Here is a 26169-nt window from a genome sequence, read left to right as displayed (position 1 = left end):
CTTCGCATACTAGGAATACATAAACTAATGGAAAAATTAACATGTGGGTGGTGCCCCCCCCTCTATCACTGACCTTTTTGACTCATTTGAGGGAAAATATCTAAGACACATACAGTACGGTACTTGAGATATAACTGAAATAACAAGAATATGGCTGCTCACCTTAATCAAAGAAGACAACAGGCTTGATGGACGTAAGGAGGGGGTTCCGAGGCAGAGTAAGGCATTTAGTGTGCCACACCACTCGATGCACCGCCAGCCGCACCACCCACCCCACCAACCTCCTCATCAACACTTTCATGAGCCACCTCACTCAGTTCCTTCATGAATCCTTCAGTCTATTGATGACACCACTGACATCATCTCATCCTCTAGTTCCTCTCCAGGTTTTGGCTCTGCAGAAGAAGGTACTGCTTCCTCAGCTTCCTGAATTTATGGTGGCCACTGAATGTAATGGGTGATGAGGGTTTGTTTCCTCCTGTTAATATCTTGATGGTGCTTCTCTGTGTAATAGCAGAAGGTTCAGTCTAGTGAACTCAGAACCTCTTCCATTCATTGCTGGCACAGTTCCATGCTCTCCAATTCCTCCTCGAACCTATTCAGGGCACATAGGATTCAACTAATCCTTGGCACTGGCAAATCACTCTCCATCAGAGGTGGGTGTCGCTCTCAGGGTTCACACTGGAAAACACTGGTTTTGGGCAGTTTTTCCCCGCCGCCTTGCGTCGTGTGGGTGTGACTCATGTACTCTTGGTAAAGAAAATATTACAAACAGATCCTCACGCATTAGGAGTTTCGCGTACTAGGAGGATGTACTGTAATTAATTTATGTCTGCTTGCAATCACATGTGTGGTGTCAGCTGCAATATTTTGGTTCATAATTGCAACAAGACACTCTGAACGTATTATTTCTGCCCCAAGTGCATGTTAAGCCTCACCGTTTTGGCTTAGACTATGACAGCATGTCACGGACTGCTTAGTAAGTAGACAACTGCAGCAGTAACCAAACATTAATTGCATACTTGGAATTTTGGTTGCATTAACTACAGTATTACACCCTTTAGTTTGGGAACATCTTTTGTATTCTAATATGGTTGCTGATTCTGCTTGGGACAGACCTACTAAGCCAGAGGAGTTAAAACAATCTTGGTAACCTTTTCAGCCCCAGGGCCTTTTTTTTTTTTTTTTCTCTCTCTCTTTTTTTTGACACCAGATGTCATTCATATTTTAATCTGGCTCACACCAGACCGCTTATATTTTACTTTGGCTAACGCTGGTTATCATTTATATTACATTCTGGCTAACATCAGCTGCACGGGTTAATATCAAGCAAGTCAGCATCTTATGTCATTATTACAAAAATGCAACAGCAGTGCTTGGTCCCTATCGTGTGCCGATAAGAATCTTTATAGTAATGTACTAAATACCGTTCTTACCGAATTTGTAACAACAAATTCAATATGGCCTACAAAAAGAAGTAAAGATAAATACCTTAAATTAATGGTGTCAGAAGGCAGATCTGGTCGACGGTTGTAAATGCAGCAGAACTTATACGTATCGCCAGCTACCTCTGACAGCATACTCTCACTAAACTGCATATTGTACATTTCCATTTGATGGACTGTACTTAGAGGGAATCAGAGTTCCAATGGAATTTAACTCTGCAAAACTATAGGAATATTTAAATTAATGAAGTTAGAGGTACTGCTTCAGTATGAATGTTCCCACGGAGTGGTCACCCTTTAAAATACAGCAAAGATAATGTCTGTCATGACTGCCAACTGCTTAATAATCTAATTAACAGTAAGAGTAATCCTGATTTTGTTCAACCAGACTTCATAACTGAGAATATCCTGTGAATGCCACTAAATGTAGTGTTACTGGATCATTAATAACCTTAGATGCAGTATGTTCATTCAAATAAAAGAGATTCATGTATGCTGTATGCAAGTATAATATTAAGTTAAAAATTTAATAAACTGCATCCAGCCACATGGTTCTCTCTGTGTGACAAATCTGATGATTACTCTATTTTCTTTCACTATCAGACACTTCACAGTTTAACACAAAATACAAAAGTTGGTAATAATGTATATGTATTAATTTCAGCCTAGTAATTGTGGATTCTATGTGGATTTGTTGATATTCAGTAATACCCCTTTATTCTGATGTATCATTGTTCTTGGCTTCTTTAAATATCTTATGATAATATGCATTAGTTATTCACAGATAAGGTGTGATATGCACCATACACAGCTTTACATAATAAAGTACTGTAACCTGAAATTATACAAAGGTATATTTAATGAACATCATTTCATTGGCCTACCAACCAATTCAGGATAAAATAAAGAGGTTTTACAGTACAGTACTTGTCTTAACAACACATGTATTATATCATACCTGTCATTATCCTCTCTGTGTAAATCTGATAGCCACTGTTTCTCTCCCTAAAGCTGCTCTGGCAACCTGTGTATTCTAAGTTTCAGTCTGATGGGCACAGTGACTGTTTACTAAAATAATACTGTGTTACCTAAAGTGTCTGCTTGGTTCAGCAATCAAGGTTGTGTAAGTCTTACCATGAGGAAAAATAAACTGAAGACAAAACAAATGTATGCAATAAAGAGTAGAAAGGGAAGTAAGAGAAAAAGAATAGAGTGATCCATAGATAGGATGACTTGATAATATAACAACTATAAAAGGAAAGCATACTGTAACAATGTCTTCCCTACCCTGCAGCCATATGCCATAAGTTTCAAAATACACTCAAACAGAAAGAACATGATGAAAACGTAGTTGAGATATGTCAGAATATCCATGTAGAGAGCGTCTGCTTTATAATACTAAAGAAGGTGGACGGGGGAGTAAGCAACAGCCCCAGCCAGGAGGATGACGCCGAGTAGTAGTGTTGATGATTGGGGGCGCCACAGTGGTGGTGGTGGTAGTAGCAGTAGTAGTAGTGGTAGTAGTAGGGGGAGATTGGGCGGGAGAGCGCGCGGAGGGTATTTTGTACCGTCCCGTTGTTTGTTGCAACACACGTGATTGGTTGGGTTATGAGAATGCAGCCAGGACCAATCAGTGTGGAGGAACAATTGATTTTCAGGTGGCACCGTTGATTTTCAAGTTTTTATGTAAGGAAAAAGACACAGAGAAACATAAAATTAATACTTATACCATGAATTAATAGAAATGGTCATTCAGTTTATCTGGTAATAAAAAAAAAAAAGATGAATATGATACTATGAACAAACTGGGTATCATAAATATGATGTGGTTTCAAGTCTTTTACCCATTAAGTACAGCACTGGATAACTCCCAAGCATCTTGAAGCAGAATTTGCCTTGTTGTTGAGCTGATGCAGCAGAAGACTTAGAACCACAAGCCTTAGCAAGCATATCACTTAGTCGAGGGGAACAGTATCAAAGGGTCTAGCAGATGCATCTGCTTGTTGAGTGACAAGATGCTGGTGCAGAAGTCATGCTGTGTTGCCTCAGAGGAACCCCTCAACCTCATGCTCTCTCAACATTCACTGCAGTCAGGATGCACATTCCATTTACTGTGTACACACTGTGCAGACCACTCCCTGTGTACACTGAGGGTTGAGTGCTTAACCCTACTTCATAGTAACTCATGCATAAACTGTATCTCTGTTAATAAAAAAAGATAATAATAGTAGTTATCATCATCTACTGTAAAGTCTCCAAAACCATTTGTAAAAGCTAGTATTTATAAATATCCAAAGCTGGAATATTAACTCCATATCTAATAATGAAACTGGGGTTACTACTCTTGGTTTAAACTAAAATTTTACCACTGCTATGAAAAATCACACTAGTTAGGAAGCAGAGATAACAAAAGAGGATAGTGACCATTCACTGATACATTTAACTATGTCTACAATGAGTAGTGCATGAGAGTGAGTCTACCAGGTGACACATCAAGCTAAAACTGAAACTTCTGAGAGCATGCACATCACACAATTCTCAAAAAGAACACCAGCAGGAGCATGCAGGAGTGACCATTGCACTGGTGCATCATGAGAGCAAGCATGCACAACACCATATATCATGCGGCTTATGCTACAACAAAAGGGTAGTCAGAGGAAGGTCAAAATGCAACCATTCCATGCACATGGTCATGCTTCCAGAAAGTATTCTTAACCATAACAGCTGCAAAACCTTGAAGAGGGGAGAGGGCAGGGAACAATGCAACAGAAAGGGTGTACATTGGTATACGGCGCCACCATACAGTATACGGAGCCACAGCTCAGAACAAGAGACAGTCGGTGACATGCGGTCATTGCTCTTGTATGAGTGTGGTTGCCAGGGCAAGGGAGGGTTGAGGCGATGACCTTCTTGCCTCTGATGCTCAGATCTCGCATACGCAACGGCTGTATATAACTTGTTGGAGGACGGCTAGCAAGGGGAGAAGGAGAGCTCGTCCATCTGTTTGTTTCACTAATACCAGGATCAGGATATAGTCGGGGCAGTGGATAATTTAGGAGTAGGGGAGGACAATGACTGACAACATAATTCTTAGATAGATTTTGCACATGTCTGATATTCCACTGTTGTACTCGAAATTAAACAGTTTAATTTTTTCCTAAATGGAAGATAGTTCAGGATCACAAAAGTGATTAAGGAGAGAGAGGAAGGAAAACAGAATGGATGAGAAAGACAGACTTGTACAGGTTAACTGAAATAAAACAAAAGGTCTTTGTGTTACTGGAAAGCAGGACAAAAGAAAACTATATTTTAATACTGAAGAAAGGAGATAATGGATCATCCATTCTATTGAAGGATGAAAAAAGAAAAAGAGAAGATAGTTCCTGATATAAAACTGTACATACAGTACTTCTACACCTAAATTTCAGACAGATGATTCTACATACTTCAAAAAGTAGCTTTTAAAGATTAATGGATGGGAACAGTATCATAAGATGAGATCAGTTGGGTGCTTAGGCAAAAGAAAGTAATGATTCAGAATGTTGTAAGAGAACAGTATCAACTAGACCATAAAACAACAGTAATGATTATATCTGATAATTATACTAGGTTGAAAAAAAAATAAAATAAAAATAAATAAAATTTATCACCACAGAAAATGGTACACCTTGTGAGTTCAGTCAAGGCAAAGATTTATCAATAAAAAAAATAGTAATAATAACTGAATGAAAACAGAAATGGCTAACCTGTAGCAGCCTAAGCAGCATTTACTCTACATAGTGATTTAAGAAAAAAAATGAATGATGATGCAGTCAAGATGATGCCTGGAAGCATATTTTCCCTAATATGATATATACCATAAGAGGAACATTGGTGACCTTATGCTGGTGAAAGCTATTGCTGTAAACTGAATCTAATGAAGTGTGTGTGTGTGCGTGTGCACGTGTGTGTGTGTGTGCTTCTTATCATTATGGAAAACTAAGTATCCCTCAATGACAAAATAAGAACTAAATATATAACCAAGGCATCTGTACATTATCTCTCTATATCTGGATTTCAAAGGCTGCAAAGCATATTTCAGGGAATATGAACTATTTAGAGAAAGGTGTTCTGCCTACAATGATCATTTTATGGACTTCACCTTCTGACATCTCCAATGGAAGAAATATAATTATTGAAAATGTTGATATCTCTGAGGGATATATACTGTGTGTGTGTGTGTGTGTGTGTGTGTGTGTGTGTGTGAATGTGTGTAACTGCCTCTGATGCATGGCAGGGGATTGCTTCTTTATAGTAGTACTACACTGTTCACCAAAATACAGCCACATATTACTTTTTTTGAGTTATAAAAATTATTTCTCTGTGGGAAGAGTTATGCTACAAATGTTATGAATCCTGGTACATCTTTAACTGACTTCAAGAAACTGCAACTAATATTCTCTTTCAACATTACACAACACCACTGACAGTAACAACAATGCTACACCTTAAAAATAAAGTAATACTGTATCACAGAAACTAACCACTCCAGAGAATAACTGTACCTGATTCTTGTGAAGACCAGAAGTAACTAGAAAATTCTTAAGAAGAAAAAAAAAATACCATCTAATTAAACTACATCTGTCAAGTCACTGACTCACTCTGTAAGTCATAATTACCAACTGAGCATCAGCAATATACTTGCAACATAAACAAAAGACAGAACACTAAAATTTTTACCTAAATATTATTAATGCATGAAAATATATATATACATAAAAAAAAACACACACACACTGAACAGAGAAACATTCATAAAAGAACAAAAATATGAGACATGACAAACAATAAATAATGATCTAGTACATAAACAACCTAAAACTAAGCAGCCTTGTCCATTAATATGAATCCCTGAATATAAGAGAAGACAGGAAAGATTATATATGACAGATAAACACACAAAAATGAGGTAGAAAAAAAAATGGTTACAAGACTCACAACTCTTTAGAAAAGTGCTTTCAATATAACACAGAAGAAGAAACTATGAGAGAAAGACAGAGGTGAAAGACAGATAAAGAAAAAGAAAGAATAAGGATAAAGTCATGGATAATACAGATATTATATATAAAAGATGGCAGGAGGAATGATTGATACTGTGTGTGTGATATTTAAATACAGTATACAGTATATTTATGCTTATATATATATATATATATATATATATATATATATATATATATATATATATATATATATATATATATATATATATATATATATATATATATATATATATATATATATATATATATATATATATATATATATATATATATATATATATATATATATATATATATATATACATATATATATATATATATATATATATATATATATATATATATATATATATATATATATATATATATATATATATATATATATATATATATATATATATATATATATATATATATATATATATATATATATATATATATATATATATATATATATATATATATATATATATATATATATATATATATATATATATATATATATATATATATATATATATATATATATATATATATATATATATATATATATATAAACACACACACACACACACACACACACACACAAGATACTCTAGCAAGTACAAAGCAAGAGGGTAACTGAGGAACCCCGGGTAGACATGAACCTTCCTTACCCTGACTCCAACTGCCGTGATCTTCAGTATACATTCAACGGTAAAGAATGAAGTGAAGATTGTGTTCATGTAGTGCAGAGTATCTCTGTACAACGTGGGCTGATTATGAAACTAGCAGGAGAGAAACACAAAAACACAGAACATCAGTAACGAGGCGCATCTGGTTAATAAAGTTGGTTACATAAAATATCCATAACATATGGTACATAATAAAAGTCGGATCTATAGTTTTGTGTATCAGCAATTTGTTTATGTGAGTATATTTAAATCCTTAGACATTATAATCTCTGTAAGCATAAGCTGATTATTTACTGCACCTCAATTAATTAAAGGACTATAGATCCTTATTAATTCAGAGCTTGAACACCATTAACATATATATTGTACAAAATCCCACTGTTACTAGCAAACCTGAAACAGAGCCGATGCATCAATATATCAAAGCACAGTTGACATTACTGATCAAAAAAAAAAAAATCTGACTACTGTGTAAACAATTCTCAAAAGAAAAATGCATACAATGATAACATTTTTTTTTTTTTTTTTTTTTTAAACAAAACCACAAACTGTGTGAAAAATATTATAGAGTGTGTTCAAGCTCTGGAACATTAGCAAAAGACAATACAGATCTGGATTTCTGTGCCCTGCCTCAGTAAGGTCTTGGCTCCTTAGTCTGAATTGGAAGTGAACTAACTGAAGCAGCTTTGCAAAACTCCTGGTCTGCAGTCTCTATACACAGTAAAGGCCAAAAAATTCATATTCGACACCCCCAGCACAATAAGCACAAGCAAAAAATTAAATAAATAAAAAATAAATACAAATAAAAAATTATCAAAAGAAAAACCAGAACTAAAAATCAGCAGCAAACTTTCCTTCAGTTCAAAACAGCTGTAACATTACAACACCACAATCCTATTACTTAATTATTACCATTAGTCAATGACTATGGCAAAAATCGGTTAGGTGCAGGTACAATATATGTCAAGTTCAAAGTACTTGTACTGAAGTGAAGCTGAAAGAAATAAAATAAGCTGAACATCACTTCAACATGCAAGGTCTAGGTAAGAGGGTGGTGATTGCTTCTGTTCACAGGAAGTAACCAGCACACAAAACTTCTGGCTTTCTACAAGCTGGGGATGTCGTAATATGCTGCTACAAAGGCATCTGTGCTGGTTGATGCTGACAGATGGGTGGCAAAATGGGCTCAACAAACAAAAGTAATGGTATGCCTGAGTGAGAGACCTTCACAGACAGACAGAATGAAGCTGCAGCAATTTGAAGACACTGAAAATGTAATTTATTGAGCAGTCAACTGGCTACTTGTAAAGGTCTAGCTGATCAACAATTGGTCATAGCACTGTTGAAGGTGTGCAAGAATGTTAGTGACAATCTGATAGGTGGCTGATGGCTAATAATTTTTCTTCACTGGCCACCGAACAGTTTGTCAAGAGGGATCTTGCACCCTTCACTGACACACACAGCCTTTCCACAGGCATCATCAACATCTCACACTGAGTATTTACAGACTTGAAAGGATTTCAAAAGAATACATAAATGAAGTGCTGTGGTGAGAAACGCAAAAAAAAAATAAAAGAGATAGCAAGGGAAAATTAGGTGCCTTGAATAAGTTGCAGGCAAGGAATATTGTACATCCAACAGCCGGCCAAAGATAAAGAATTTTAGGGAATGCCACAACTGGCAGTGACCAAGGTAACATGACAGATAGTGCAGGAGTCTGGCAAATGCAGCATACATAAATTCAAAAAGGAAAGACTGAAACATAGGAAGTTCATAGATTTACCTAAATGCTCAAGTATTTTGGCACACACTACTCTTTATTGACAAGTTTACTGATAATTCTGCATACTGATATAAACAGAGCAGAAAGAACAGTAATATATATATATATATATATATATATATATATGATAATCTATGGTGAAAAGATGATGGAAACATGATGAGAACTTAGCTTCATCAAAAAAATGTAAACCAATGTGATTAATAGCACATATAAATACGGTATAGACACACAAGTACACTAGAGTATGTACGTAACTTAATTTCTACTAAGATATTCACCTCCTTGTGGATTAATATTTACAGTACTTCTTAATTTTCTCAGTTTCTGCCTGTTCACAATTTTTTTTTCTGATCATACTCATGTGTTCTCGTTTCAAGTTTCACTGCCTGTTTCAGTTCTTTGATCTTGATAAATCTAAATATGTGGTTCTTGCGATGAAATCTCAGCAAATGTGCTAGAATTCCTAGCTGAAATGGACTTTCATTATCAAGGGTACTGGTAAGTCTATTGGTGAACTTTTTATTTCATTAAATAACTATTTTTTTTTCTCTGTAGGGAAATCATCTGGGCACCTGAGAATATAAGAGTCATATGAATACTGTGTCTCCCTTATGCAAATAATAAAGTGCAGGGATTGATTACATTACTTGTCAAACCTGGGGAAGAGGTGCTGTCCTCATAAACTACAGTACCTGAATTTTTAAAATACCACTTGAAGATTCTGGTAGTACCTATGATGAATAATAAAAAGAGGTGAGGGGTTCATTTGAAGCTTTGAAAAAAAGTAGCCCATCTAAACAGACCTTTGAACAATAGTATAAGGAGCAGATTGAGCATCTTAGGTACCTTTACAGTATTAACCCATTCTCCTTCCATCCAATGACTTCCAATGGACTTTCTGAACTGGCAGACTTAGACTTCATTAATTCTTTCAGTACTCAGAAATTCTCCTTAGCTGAATATGATAATCTGGAAATAGCAATTATATACTGTATATATATATATATATATATATATACATATGACCTGTCTCATAATAGGATGTAGCCTAGGTATATACATATATATATATATATATAGTACATCCCCCTAGTATGCGCCTATATGGGTGGCAGAGGACGTCGCGCACTAGGAATTTGCATACTGTGAATACATAAACTTATGGGAAAAATTACATATGGCCGGCACCCCCCTTCATTGGCAACTCTTAAGATGCCTTTCAGACCTAAATATTGTACTGTACAGGGAAACTATCCAAGACATATTACCTAAGATAAAGTAAACCTACAAGATCATGGCTTTACTAGGTAAATCATTGGTGGTAGGTGGTGGCGACCATCATCCACTCACTTGATGCAGTGCTGCCTACTTCTTCCTTAGCCTTTATCATTCTTTTTCTGTGCCTGCCCTCCTCTCTTCCTATATCTCCCATGTTTCCTGTCACATCTTGTTGCTCTTCTTTCCTTTACAAGTGGCTGTACATTGAATGACAAGTCGAATGGTTTCCTGTAAGCCAAGAAACCATTTGTAACACTGGGTGGTAACCATATAACCAACCCATACTGCTCCCTACAAGTGGGTTGGTGGAGGGTAAGTGCCCCTCCCCATAAAACCAATAACTCAAAAGTCAAATGGCCACCCCTTATGGGATTATGGTGTCTGGCAATAGATAGACAGATAGATCTTTACCTGTTATTGCTTCTTGGGGAGGCCATGTCGTGTACTCGGCTTAACCCCGGATTTGGGCCACTCTTCACTGTCTGTCTCGCTTACAAGGAGTTCAATTCATGTACCAAAAAAAAATACACAAAAATAAAAAGAAAATAGGTCCTCGCGTACAAGGGGGATCACGTACTCAGAACTTGTGTCCTGTGGGGATGTACTCTGTGTATATATATATATATATATATATATATATATATATATCATCATCATCATCAGCCATAACTAGTCCACTGCTGAACAAAGGCCTCCCCCAACCTTTTCCACGAATTCTTTGACTGAGCCAATCTTTGCCACGCTTTCCCTGCAAATTTCTCTGTCTCATCTCTCCATCTCCTGTCAGGCCTTTTTCTGCTACGCTTACATTCTCTTGGTGTCCAGTCAGTAAGCCTCTTGCTCCATCAGTTATCCCTTATTCTTGCTATATGGCCTGCCCATCTCCATTTATGTTCCTTATATATATATATATACAGTGGAACCTCGGTCCTCGAACGTCTCACATGTTGAACAAATCGGACCTCGACCAAAAAATTCAAGAAATTTTTGCTCCAGAGGTCGACCAAAATATCGGACCTCGACCAACCTGAACGTAGCCAAACGAAGGGAAGCTGGCCGACCGACAGTCACGCGTCCACCTTTGTTGTTTGTCAATGTGGTCGTCCTGCTGTGCTTCACATTTTTCTTGATTCAGAGCAGTATTAGCCCCTAATAATGGCTCCAAAGAAAGCAAGTTCAATCAGTATGGTTACTGGCAGTGAAAAGAGGAAAGTAGTGTGGAAAATAATTGAAGAAGTGGAAAAATTATTGCTTATCTTCATCAATGAGAAACAGTTAGCAGGAGACAGTGTTAATGAGTATATAATTTGTGAAAAGGCAAGAAATAAACAGTCACCTCGTAAAGGAAAGCACTGGTACCAGTGCTGAAACTTAAATAGGTAAGCATCTGGGGTCTTGGAACGGATTAAAATGATTTAAATTATTTTTTATGGGGAAAATTAGTTCGGTCCTCGACCAATTCGGTCATGGAACAGCCTTCCAGAACGGATTGTGTTCGAGGACCGAGGTTCTACTGTACATATATATATATATATATATATATATATATATATATATATATATATATATACAGTACCCTCGCGTCCAACACGGTAATATTGTCATGCATGGGTCCCGTGTTGGACCAAAAATGTGTTGGACAAACAATAGAGCTTATGGAGAAAAATGAATTATGTCAGCAACCCTAGGAAAAGTCACCCTAAATACCTACCATATACCTATACATATATTGGTACTACTGTAAATATAATAAATGGTACTGTGCTATGAATGATAACTAACCTTTTAGGATAGTGTTGGTGGGCTTGCTGGGAATGGAAGGTGGTATCCAAGGCTGTAGGTAGTCCTACTGGGTCCCCGGAGGATGGCTGCTGGCGTCACTAGCGGGTAATGGCTGCTGCTTCTCCTCAACCTCCCTCATAAATCCTTCGAAATCACAATCAGAATCACTATCTTCGTCCACAGCCATGGAAGGTCCTGCTTCTGCCTGTTCTAGCACTCTGTAAGCCTTCACTGCTGCCAGGATCTTGTCTTGGTTTTTTATTATGGTCCTCACGTTGGCTTCATTCATGTCGTAGGCCTTAGCAATGTCAACTTTCCTCTCCCTTTTCTTCTTCCTCTCGATGCTTTCTAGCTTGGTGGCCTGAGGGAGGTGCCGACGCTTCTTGGGGTTCTCAGAAGGCTTCCTAGGCATCGTGAGCAGGATAAAATGCAGTAACAAGGGCAGAAAATGCAGCAAGAAAAAAGCACCTTCCAATGCGAATTATGCGACTGAGTGGCGCTGTGGTGGGAGAAATTTAAACAAAACATCATGTGACAGCAGAAGCGTTTTTAATTTGGCGGCATCACGATCACGTCACGATAGTGGGCGGGGAAGGCTACTTGATCAGAAGTTTTCATTGGCTATCATCATCATGGGAATGTCCAGTATGACCGTGTTGGACCAGGGGTGATCGTGCTAGAGGTGAACTCTGCGGATTTCGCCCACTTCTCGGAGCTCTGTGCGTGTTATGCTAACACACTCGTGTTGCAGTAATTGAATCGTATTAAATAATACTAATTATTTGCTCTCCGTGCTGGACGTGAATCGTGCTGGACTAACGCGTGTTGGACGCGAGGGTACTGTATACATATATATCTATCTATCTATCTATTGCCAGACGCCTCAATCCCGTTTGGGGTGGCCACAAACAAATCGCCTCCAAGTCGCCCTGTCCCCCACCATTTCACTGCCCTGCTCCCAACTCACACCCCCCTCTCTCATATACCTCTCCACCCCATCCCTCCATCTCATCCTCGGCCTCCCTCTCCCTCTTCCCCCCCCCACCTCACTCACATACACTCTCTTCATCAGTCTTTCACCCTCCATCCTCTCCACATGGCCAAACCACTTCAGTGTGTTCCTCATAATGCTTCCTATCACATCCACATCAACACCACAACGCTCCTTTAATCCTCATTCGTCAGCCTGTCTCTCCATGTGACTCCACAGGCTCCTCTTAAATAACTCATTTCCACTGCTCTCACTCTTGACTTGTGTCCTTCCAACAACGTCCAAGCTTCACTTCCATACGTTAGAGTTGGTATCACAATACTGTCATGTAGTAACTTTTTCACTTCCATGCTCACTTCCCTGTTTCTTATCACTGCTTTCAAAGAACCAGCAACCTTTCTTCCCTGCTGTACCCTTTCAAACACTTCACCCTCCAAACCTCCATCCTTACTCATCACACTACCCAAGTACTTAAACGTACTCACATTTTCCAATTCCTCACCATCCAACCTCGCTGTACATTCACTGACTTCACCTCTCTCAAAGACCATCACTTTACTCTTCCCTACATTCACCTTTAGATTGCGTTTCTTACACACTCTCCCAAACTCATCCACCAAGCCTTGCAGCTCCCCTTCATCTTCACTCAACAACACAGTATCATCTGCAAACAACAGTACAGGGAGTTTCCAAACACTATCCTCTCTCACCAGGGCCACTCCATATATATATATATATATATATATATATATATATATATATATATATATATATATATATATATATATATATATATATATATATATATACCACATATATATATATATATATATATATATAACCACATATATATATATATATATATATATATATATATATATATATATATATATATATATATACCACATATATATATATATATATATATACCACATATATATATTTATATATATATATATATATATATATATATATATATATATATATATATATATATATATATATATATATATACCACATATATATATATATATATATATATATATATACTACTGTATATATACAGGCATTCCCCGGTTTAACGATGCAATTCGTTAAGTAAAAACCCATTGCTAGGTGGGGTATCGTATCTCGGGATAGATTTAACATTTAAAGTATAGGGATGTGTTTTTGAGGCTTCAGTTTCCCCCAACCATGTCCTACAACCATCCAAATGAGTCGAGAAACAAGTTTCTAGTTAACCTAAACCCCCAATTAGCTTTAAAACAAGCTAAACTAAGCCCAGATGCAGTTTATAACTCACCTAAACCCAAAAATGTAATCTGAAAATCATCAAAAATAAGCCTGGAGAAAATCAAACTTAGTAAACTGTATCCCAAAATGACAATGTTCACCCAACCTCTGACTAAAACACATTAATCTAAGTCTATTGTTAGTTTATAAATTATTCTAAACACAAAATTTAAGTCTAAAATATCATAAAGATTGGTTAAAAACAAAAATATAATCCATCATTATACCAGGGTTTGGCCATCGTTCACCGGGGTAAGGTGGTATTTCTACCCACATTGCCATGCCGGGTTATCGCATCTAAGGGTGTTGTATCTCGGGGTCTGCCTGTGTGTGTGTGCGTGTGTGTGTGTGTATATATCTACAGTATATCTATATCTATCTATCTATCTATCTATATACATACATATATATATATATATATATATATATATATATATATATATACAGTAATGGCTGTATGCTTAAATCTAATGTAGGGCCTTTCCTAAGGGCCCTATATCAAAACGGTATGCTAAAAGTTTAAGCAGCGAAACACTTCCCTCAACACGCATTGTAAGAGCTGTTCCAACATTTTATTAAGAGGAGGAATGCTTGGCTTTCACAAACCCTATATTTAATTATCCATAACAAAGTAACTATGTATCTCCAGAAGCCATAGAATAATGTAAATAATTTATGTAAAAAATATTTTAACTTGCTAAAAGTGCAATGCAAACATACACGGGAACTGAACCGTTTGTTATTAAAACACGTTGGGTGTACCTTACCGAGTAGTAGGTCAAACTCAGGCCTGTCTCTGCCCTGGCGGTCACACGCACTGTCAGTTTTATTTTTTTAAGAGTAGTTAACAGTACGCGAGATCCTAAAATTGACATGTGTAAACCACTTTTATACGTTACCCATGTGATTTAACTGAATACAGAACAGGGGCGCACCCAGGAGGGGGGGGGACTGGGCCCGGGCCCCCCCCTTGGCTCTCTGGGTCCTTTAAAAATTTATGTATATTTATTTCAATAGCACCAAAACATGAAAAACTGGCAAATGGGGCCCCCCCCCCTTAGAAAATTCCTGAGTGCACCCCTGAGAATGTTAAAGATAATAATGAATGGGAGTTGCAAGGTTTGGTGAATGAATTTGGGAGAGTGTGTAGGAGGAGGAATCTGAAGTTAATGTAAACAAAAGTAAAGTTATGGTGTTTGAGAGGAATGAGGTCACAGAGTGTGCAGTGAGGTTGGATGGTGAGGATATGGAGAATGAGAGTGCATTCAAGTACTTGGGTAGTGTGATGAGTAAGGGTGGAACTTTGGGGGATGAAGTGCATGAAAGGGTACAGCAGGGAAGGAAGGTTGTTGGTACACTGAAAGCAGTGATGAGAAATAGGGAGGTGAGTATGGAAGTTAAGAAGTCACTGCATGATAGTATTGTGATCCCTATCCTGACGTATGGAAGCGAGGCGTGGACCTTGCAAGAGGGGAACAAGTCAAGAGTGAGAGCAGTGGAAATGAGTTACTTGAGAGGAGCATGTGGAGTGACGTGGAGGGACAGGTTGACGAATGAAGAAGTGAAGGAACGTTGTGGGGTGGATGTGGATGTGGTTGAGAAGATTAGGAGAAATACACTGAGGTGGTTTGGACATGTGAAGAGAATGGAGAATGAAAGACTGACTAAGAGGATGTATGTCGGTGAGGTGGAGGGAGGGAGAGGGAGGGGTAGACCGAGGATGAGGTGGAGGGAGGGAGAGGGAGGGGTAGACCGAGGATGAGGTGGAGGGAGGGAGAGGGAGGGGTAGACCGAGGATGGGGTGGAGGGAGGGAGAGGGAGGGGTAGACCGAGGATGAGGTGGAGGGATGGAGTAGAGAGGTATATGAGGGAGGGGGGGGGGTGAGTTAGGGGGAGGGTAGTCTAATGGTGGGTGACAGAGTGACTTGGAGGCGTTTTGTCTGCAGCCACCTTTTGCGGGATTAGGGCATCGGGCTATAGACAGATAGATAGACAGAATATATATAACGAGAAAGGTACTGTTCTTCACTCATAGGCCAAACTATGAAGCATCGTGCCAGCATCGGAACATCTTTGCATTTTAATCTCACGCACTGCAAACTGTTCTTCATTTTCTTATAATACCAGTTTTAGTTATTTATCAGCAACATTCTATTCATGATTCTTGGTAATCGTTAAGGAGACATAGAACCACCTTATTTTGCCTTTTTTCCTTGCTTTAGCCCTTCACGGAATTCTTCAAGTACTCTCGAATTGTGATTTCAAGTTACAGTGTTTTCCATTTCTTTTAAAAGTGGTAAAAAGTGCTTTAAAAAGCTGTGTTTGTTCACGGATGGCCACTATCTTAGGGTGCACGAAGACAGATGGACGCCATCTTAGAGCGCTGTACATGATCGAAATTACCCTTGCAGGCCTACTTAAACAAACCTAACCTAAACTTTTGTAACAACCCAACCTTATTTCTCCTAACCTTACCTAACCTATTTTAGACTAACCTAACCAATTTTATGTTAACCTTACCAAACTTATCCTAACCTGTGCGTGAAGACTGACGAATGCCATCTTAGAACGCCATTTTTTCAGCGAAACTGCCCTTTATCAGTGCTTATTTACCCAAACCTAACATAAATTTTCATAATTCAACCCAGCCTTATTTATCCTGACTTGTTTTAAGCTAACCTAACCAGTTTTAAGGTAACCTAACCAAATTTATCCTAACCTAACCTGACCTATCTCCAGCGCTAACTGTCACATTTACAACGTAAGTATTGATTGAAAAGTTTATTACTATAACAGTACGGTATATAAAGTATATGTACAAATAAGTGCTGATATATAAAAAAATGACAGGAAATTATTTTGTTTTGGTGCTGATTGACATCGTCTGGACAAAGAATAGTCACAGCAACTCCCACGGGAGCACTTCCGACGTACCATCAGGTCACGCAGGGCTACCAACCGCCCTCATTCCCTTAATGCTCTCTTAGCATACCATGTAAAAATTGACGGCTTGCTTGTGTTTTCCTTAGTGTGTAAAGTAAGGACCAATGTAGGGCCTCTCCATGTGTGTTTAAGCACACGACCGTAAGACCTCACTATAACGGACTGATTGGGGCCCAAGCCACTCCGAAAAATGCAAAATTCCGATAAAGGCAACATCCGGACTTTCCCCTGCCAACTCAGACTTTTTCCGATACATCAGACATTAGTCTGGATAGCAAGAATGGTTTTTAAACCTTTCTGACTATCACTGAAGTACTGCACTGTGTTATAACTCACTACATTAATCAAAGAGTATAATATACATAATAATACTGTACTGCACACTGACAAACATGTCTTTTATCAGCCTTATTGTGGTGAACATAGGTGAAGTGGTCAGGCAGTCAGGAATGCTTCTGGATTTATCAGACTTTTACCGATATATATGAATTTAGTCCGGTAGCTCCACGGTTTCGATAAATGCAGATTCCGGTCTATTTAAGTCCATTATATCATGGTTTTACTGTATATATATATATATATATATATATATATATATACATTACAGTGAAATTTCAAATTTCGACAGGCATAGGTGCCTAAAAATCAGCGCAAAATTCAAATAATCAAAATTTAAACTGAACTTTTTATGGGAAAAATTAGTTTGGGTCCGGGGCCTCCAAACCTAACTAAGTAAAATCATGATTTTTTGCCAACACCCACTGTTAAACTTTATGAACTATAATTGTGGTTAAGTAACTGTAGTTCTGCATTGTATTGCCATACTGCCAGCAAGTGCATATTGCCTTGTCAGTAAGTGTATACTTGGTGTATTTCTGCCCTTTCCTGTATTGCTATTTCTCCTTTGGCTGCGTCCATGTTTTGACGGGGAATTATCTGACGGCGAATTGACGATGGTGAATTGTCTCGGAACCATATCTTCATATGCTTCACATATGAATAAATGATGTTGATTTTCATTCTCTTCTTGACACATGTTCACATATTAGGTTAGGCTCATACTTTTCTTATAATTTTCCTTCACCTCTAGCATTTTGGTTCACATCAAAAATATTATCTTTGCTTATTTTGGTTGGAGTCAGGCCCTGAGAGCATCAAAAAACACGATTTTGCATCGAAAAGTGAGGTGGGTGGACCACTCCAAAACGCATTGAAATTCAAATCATCGAATTCTAAACGCTGAAATTCGAAATTCCATTGTGTATATATATATATATATATATATATATATATATATATATACAGTAATCACTCTAATATCCGGACGCCCAATAACCGAACATCCCCACTACCCGGACCTAATCGTCCTGGGATCCAACATTCCCAAAATGGTCCGAAAACCCCAAAAAAATTTAAAAAAATAAAAAAGATTTTTTCCCGTCCGTAATTTGAACTTGCCGCGCGCGCCGCGGGAGAGCATTGTTTTGGTGCGTCATTCCTCCGACGTCCGATAGAGCGCCGCTGCCTCCTCCCCACTTCCCGCCTGTCTCTCACCGCGAGTGAACGTACGCTCTTCGCAATGGCTGCCCACGTGTTCGCTTTTGCGGTGGTGCCCTACCTGCAGCAGGGCCTCCTGCTGCTCTCGGGCCTCCTCTTAGTGTGTGTGATGATGGCCCCGCCACCTGAGAAAAGGAAGAGAGTGGTGTTGACTCTGGAAAAGAAGAGGGAGATATTGGAGAAAGTTGATGCGGGTTGGTCTTCTTCCCGCATTCTCCGCGAGTACAACCTGGCCCGGTCCACTTTGTTCGATATCAAACGTTCCCGAGACAAACTCATGCAATACACGGCTGACTTCTCGTCAAGAAGCAAACGCAACGTGGAAAGGAAGGTTATGTTTACCCCCAAGTTTGCAGAAATCGACCGATCCACGTTGATTTGGTATTGACAGCAACGTGCAGCTGGTGTGATGGTACGTGGAACGGAGCTGAAGGCTGCTGCTAAGAAGTTCGCAAGGCTTCACGACGCCCTAGACTTCAAGGCATCCGAGGGTTGGCTCATCGCATTCAAGTTGCAACATGGCCTTACTAACCGTAAAGCACATGGCGAAGCATTGAACGCTAACGAGGATGGAGTTGACGAGTTTCGGCACAAGGTGAAAGGCTTGATCGACAGGGAGGGCCTAACTCTCGGTCAAGTCTACAATGCTGACGAAACTGGCCTATTCTATCGCTCGCTGCCAACGAACACTCTAGCCGAGGAAACGGAGAAGGGTGTACCTGGCCGCAAGCTTTCCAAGGAACGGATATCTGCTTTGTGTTGTGCCAGTGCTAACGGCATGCACCGGCTTAAGCCCGTTGTTGTTGGCCGTGCAAAGCAGCCTCGGTGCCTTCATGGGGTGATGGATATCCTTCCTGTCGTCTGGTACCATTCTTTGAAAGCATGGTTCACAGCTGTGATTTTCAAAGACTGGTTTCACCGTTACTTCGTCAAGGAGGTCATCCATTACCAGACGAAGACACTGGGAATCCCTCGCGACCAGGTAAAGGTTCTCCTTCTGCTCGACAATGCACCTGCCCACCTGTGCGACAAGGACTTGGTTGCTGAGAATGGCTGTATTAGGTGCATGTTTCTGCCACCTAATACGACTGCTCTCATTCAACCAATGGACCAAGGAGTGATCATGGCAACAAAGCGCCTATACCATCAGAAGTTCCTGGACGAGGTGATGATTGTTCTCGAGGACGAGGACGAGCGCAGGGAAGGACGGGACACACGAGGCAAGCGGACTTTGGAAAACCCTCGCCGCTACAACATCAAGTCTGCGCTGTACAACTGGGCTAGTGCATGGAAGGAAGTCCCTGTGAAAACTCTTGAAAATGGTTGGTCTCATCTGCTTCTCGGAACGGATGTGGAGTACGATTTTCTGGGGTTTGACGTGGATGACTTCCATGCACGGCTACGTACGCACGACGACAATGTTGATGTGGACGATGTTCGTGAGTGGTTGGACGACGACGAGGGCGATCCTGGGTATCGTGCGAGCTTAGAGTATGTGAATCGCACAATACACGTGACCAAAAATAATAACCAAAAATCTTTGATTGCGTGTTTAGCCCACAATACGCGAGGTAGAGGCAAGGAGTGGCAAAAATTCCATTTTCCCTGAGTACATGACTCCCACCCCCACACAATGCATCCATCATGACATCAATCATAATGTAGATGCACAGAAATTCCTGGGCATTCTACTTCGCAGCGTGGGGTATGAGGCGGGGGGCTGCGCCAATACAGACAAGACTCATGCACAGTGAGGATATGCTCTCTCAGGCTAACCTGTCGTGTACTATGGGTGGCTTTTTTTTTGCTCCATCCTGGTTTGTACCTTCACAGCACCATGCCTCCAGCCCCATGAGTGAAGAAACTTCTTACGCACACGACCAAGTTGGAGATAAAGAGAAAGGAGGAGGGGCAAGAGAACACCGCTATTGGAAAAGCCATGGACCTGGCTGAATCTACAGTAAGGACTGTATGGAAAAACTGTGATCCCATCAGGGCACTTGTGAAGTCGTATGGTGCACCTGAGCTTGACAGCCGTTCCCAAGTGGGTAATCGTGTGATCGTTCTCATGGAAAGATATCTTGTCACCTTCATTATGAGGATGGAGAAGGAAGGTGTACCACTCGATGGCAGAGATATTCGGAACCAAGCTCAGTTCTTTTACAAGGCAGCATCTTGCAAGTTATCTGTGGACAAACCTTTCACGGCAACTGTAGGATGGCTGCACCGTTTTTTAAAATGCAAGGCACTCCATCACATCAGACTGCTGGGTGAACGAGCCGGGCATGAAAGAGTATCCTGCGATATTTAGAGCACCTATTGAAGAATGACAGTACACCAAGGACCAGGTCTACAATGTTGACGAAACATTGTTATACTACAAGGCCAAGCCCGAATTGATTTACATCGCTAAGAAACACAAACAAGCTCCTGGTCGCAAGCTCCAGAAAAGTAAGATGATGATAATATCGACTGTAAACCTGTCTGGGAGTCACAAGATGAGGCCAGTTGTTGTACACAGTGCTTCACACCCTAGTGTTACAAAAACCTCACGAAGATGGACACAAGTGGCGTGTACTGATACAAGTTTGCTAATGGTTGGATGAGTGGCAACATTATATCAGACTGGCTAACGAAATACTGCATTACCAATGCCAGGACGAAGTGTCGGCAACTTGGTATTCCATTCAAGATGCTCCTTGTGCTTGATAATGCACCAAGTCACCCTCCCTACCTCGAAGATCTGCACAAGGATTGTCATGCTGTGTTTCTGCCACCTAGGACGACGTCACTCATGCAACCAATGGATCAAGAACTGATCGCCACTGTGAAACACCTTTACCAAAAATGGGTATATGACTACATATGCAGGGAGACTGACACATAAGAGAAACTTCATGCCCTAGAAGTAGACCACGATGAAGATATCGATGAGGCAGCTGCTCCTGTGCCATCTCTGCCAGGGGCTGTATCCCCACCTACCACAGCTGACATGTTTGTCAAGGCATTTTGGCATCATTTCTCAGTAAAGGACACAGTTGATTTTTTCCTACAAGCCTGGGACAAGATAACACCTGCAACGGTGAACCATGCATGGTTAATGCTCGTGCCTCACTTATGCATGAACCACAAGATGGTATTCAACCACTGGTCAAGGCTGAGGCAGCAACACTGACAGCAGCACAACCTGTACCAGGTTTCGAGGATGGTACATTGGTGGACATACGAGAAGTGCACGCTGCTACTGAGGAACAGCCTCCCGAGGAAGTGTTGCAATGGATAGACGAGGCTGAGGCAGAGCCCGAGGACAGGCAGAGTCAAGTTGAGGAGCCTAGTGTGATGGAGGGCAGCACAGAACTGTCTACATCAAGGATAAGTAAGATCGTTGCTGCCGTGGATAAGCTCAAAGAAGAAGTGAGGGAACACGAAATCACCCAACAAAGAATGGAAAAGGTACTCGTTAATATTGACAATGCCTTTATTTTCTAAACAGACAGACACAGGCAAAAATTAACCGGAGGAGGCAGACGCTCATAACAAGTTACACATGGCAGCCTCAAGAAAGTGAAAGTGAGGGACCATCTACATCGTCTGATCCTGTTCCTATGGAGGAAGAAGAGGATGCAATGTCAGTTGCGTCAACATCGGACTTCGGAGGGTTTTCGGCCGAAGTGGCTGAGTTAGAGGCTTGTGGGGAAGGTGCTCAGAAGGAGTGTGAGGACGGAAGTGTTGGTGCGGCGGGGGGTGCGGCACTGTAAGTGTTGCTGCTTCTTGTTGCTTAAGTCCATCAGGCCTGCTGTCTACTGTTGTTAAGGCAACTGACAAAATTTTTGTTACTGTAGCTATATCTGTGGCATATGTCTGAAAAATTTTCCCTTTATTGTCTCTAAAGGTTAAAAAATGTCAAAGTATGAGGGGGTACCACCCATATGTAATTTTTCCCATAAGATTATGTATTCATTGCGCAATTTTACAGTGCGCAAGGACCAGGATTGCCCATCCACTCGTGCACTGTGGGAGCTTACTGTATGTGAGTATATATATATATGTGGTAGAGTGTGCGTTTCGTACACGGGTGAGCCAGGGTTCGCGCCCCGCCAGGGTAAAAAACTTTGGGAGTGTTCACCTGACCACGTACTGCATTGGGGGACACCAGGGGTGCTGTGGTTGAACAAGTGTCGCTTACTATAAAAGTATGCTTGCACCCAGTCGGCTTGCACGGGCCGATTACACTTGGTTCACAGACTACACACACATCCAAAGCCACTCCAAAACAACAATTACACTTACAAGCACTTCTCACCCTACATACAGTCTCTACCAGACAGCCTAACCCACTTGGTAGAGATACATTGGCTGTATCGTCCCCACTTCGGTCGGGATAGGCCAGTCCTGCAGTGGACACTCAAACGGCTGATGAGATGAGATGAGATGATATATATACTTGTAATATATATATATATATATATATATATATATATATATATATATATATATATATACCGTAGATAGATGAGAGATAAATAGATAGATAGATAGATATACCTATATATATATATATATATATATATATATATATACTGTATATATACATACATACAGTGGAGTCCCTTTCATCCGAAATTCTTTTAAACGTAATATGCCATTAACCGTAAGTTTTAATAAAACGTTCTCATTTCGATTAACCGCAAAAATCTGAAAGCTATCCGAAAATTCAAACATGGCGGGCTTGTCTCGCGCCACTAGCATTAGTTTACGGTTGCTCTGCTAGTCACTAGAGCAAGCGTTGGTTGCGCCAACCCCCATCCACCACCTCGAAAGATGTGGATGATGTGGGAGATGATGTGGAAATGATTGAATAAGGAAACACAAAATATGATAAAACAGTTAGGTTTAAGACTTTATTTGCTCAAACTGCTTACAGTGAATTATGTAGTTGTTTTGGTGAAAGTTTAAGTTGACAGTTTCTACTACAGTTACAAAAGTGCAGTTACATACATAATTACTGCAGTGCATTAAGTGTTTTGGTGATGGTTGAGTGGCTTTTGGGGTGCTGGTGATGATGGTGAGCTAGACATCGCCAGAAATGGGTGATAGGTGAGTACAATACTGTCCTTGTATCCTACATATTATTACAGTATCTTTTATCCAAAAGAATCGATTAAACGAAACTTTGAAAGTTCCATGATTTTCGGATAAAAGAGATTCCACAGTATATATACAAATTACTGTCAGTGTACACACACACACACACACACACACACAGGTCGCCGACAGAGAAAGAGACGGAGCTCTTCCTGGATCGTGGAGAAATAATAGCTGAATCACCAACGAAAAGAAGTCCAGGCTATTTGTGATTATGTTGATGAGTGTGTGAGTGGTGGTCCTGTCAGACAGTAGTTTAAAAAAAAAAAAAAAAAAAAAAAAAATGTGGTTTCGGTCATAAAAAGACCAAAACATAGTGAAAGTAGAAAGTCTCCATATGGTTGATTCATGGCGGAAAGGGACGATGAATTGTTTACAATTGGCGAGAAAGAGTTCGAGGGCTTCTCTGAAGAGGATGTGGCAAATGGAAGTATTAAGTTGAACCAAACAAGAATACCAGGTGTAGAGAAAACAGTGGAGAGGAATGTCCAGGAGATAAAAAAGGTATGGGCAGTATTTAAAGAGTTACAGGAAAGGACCATAGAACAGGAAAATGAGATCAAAAGTCTGCGAAATAAACTGGAAAAAATTTGGACACGTAGTGACGAACAAGAAAGAGAAGTTACTGAATTAAAAGTGAGCAAAGAATCAGCCTCAAATGAAATAAAACAGCTTAAGAGGGAGAATAAGAGGTTGGAAGAAGAGAGAGACAGGATGAAAGGCAAACTAGATGAGTATGAATCCAAATCAAGAATACAGGACGAGCACATTAAAGAAATCAAGGAGCAACATAAGGGGTGGAAGAAAATTCAGGAAGAGGGAAATGTAAACTTGAAAGAGATTACAGAACAACAAAACAAAGAAAAGGTGGAGAGGGAAGTGGTTAGGGTGCTGAAAAGAAGAGAATCTTTGGTTAGGGATGTAGCAGATAAGAAAGAATGTGTATTGATTTCATGAGTTAAAGAAAAACGTATGACAATAAGATCAGAAAGAGAAAGAGAAGAACTGAGTAAGGTTAAAGAAATAATATCAGTAGTCATAGAGGAAAACCATGAAGCTCAAGAAGAGATTGAAGAGGTGTTTAGGTTAGGAAAGTCCAAGGAAGGAGGGGCAGGGCCACTGAAAGTAAAATTTTAAGTCTCAGGCAACAGTAAATGAAATTCTCAGTAGAACATGGAAATTATCAGACATGGAAGGGTTCAAAAATGTTTGGATAAGGAGAGATTCAAATGAGGAAGAAAGAGCTAAAATAAAGGAGTTAGTAAAGGAAGAAAAGGTAAAAAATTAACAGAGAACAGAGGAAGAGAAGACAGTGTTTTATTGGAGAGTCATGGATCAGAAATTAAGGAAGTGGTACCAGAGAAGAGGAGAAAAGAGGGTATAAAAAACATCACAAATAACTGGAAGGTGGCATATGCTAATGATGATGGTTTAATATCGGCAAGGCTAGAAAACAATGATTTTTTGAGGGTACATGAACCTGATGTTATGTGCTTTGTAGAGACCAAATTAGGAGAAGATATTGATGTTCATATGGGAGATGGTAAATACAAACTGTGCAGAAGAGACAGAAAAGAAAAAACGGGAGGAGGAGTGATGATAGCAGTGAAGAACAACATAAATGTAGATAATGTGGAAATGGGAGAAGGCAGGGCCGAAGTGATAAATATGAAATTAGAAACTGGAGAGAATAGCGAGATATGGCAGAAGTGTATGTTCCCTCTAAGACAAGAGCATGGAGTGATGATGAATACCAGGAAATATTGTCAGACATGGCTAGTTATTCACAGAAAATGATTGAGAAAAGCAACAATTTTAATGAGTAACTTCAATTGTAAAGAGGTGAACTGGGAGGAATGGGACTCAGGAGGCAGTAAAGATTCGTGGGGCACTACATTATTAAATATAACAATGAACAATGTGATGATGCAATGGGTAAAGGAAGAGACACGGTTCCGAGGTGAAGACACACCAGCAAGACTTGACTTACTGTTTACCAAAGAACCCAATGTTATAGAATCCTTGGAATATCTGTGTTCTATTGGAATAAGCGATCATGTGGTCATTGAGTTCCAGATGATAACAGGGAATGTGGAGCCAAGAGACAAGCTTTATAGGCAGGGAAGATACAACTTTGGGAAAACAAACTTTAAATGATTGAGAAAATTTTTCAATAATGCAGATTGGGGAAAATTCAGAGAAACAAGAGAGATACAGAGGAAGTGGGATATTT

The 26169-nt window shown here is 39.5% G+C and overlaps 1 protein-coding gene across 1 annotated transcript in view; it reads right to left on the bottom strand.

Annotated features, from left to right (window-relative positions):
* The window catches only part of cac (calcium voltage-gated channel subunit cacophony), a 2326612-nt gene that overhangs the window by 803354 nt on the left and 1497089 nt on the right, over positions 1–26169 (bottom strand). The window contains exons 32-33 of the mRNA XM_080268748.1: positions 7144–7254; positions 2733–2843 (exon numbers count right to left, since the gene is read on the bottom strand). Coding sequence (XP_080124874.1) covers positions 2733–2843; positions 7144–7254 — 222 coding nt within the window. The remainder of the gene's footprint in view (positions 1–2732; positions 2844–7143; positions 7255–26169) is intronic.

Source organism: Coenobita brevimanus, chromosome 29 (genome assembly GCF_032717465.1).
Source record: "Coenobita brevimanus isolate Jiangsu-jjx chromosome 29, ASM3271746v2, whole genome shotgun sequence".
NCBI classification, from domain to species: domain Eukaryota; kingdom Metazoa; phylum Arthropoda; class Malacostraca; order Decapoda; family Coenobitidae; genus Coenobita; species Coenobita brevimanus.
Note: the sequence above shows the minus strand (reverse complement) of the source record. Positions and strands in the feature narration are given on the sequence as shown.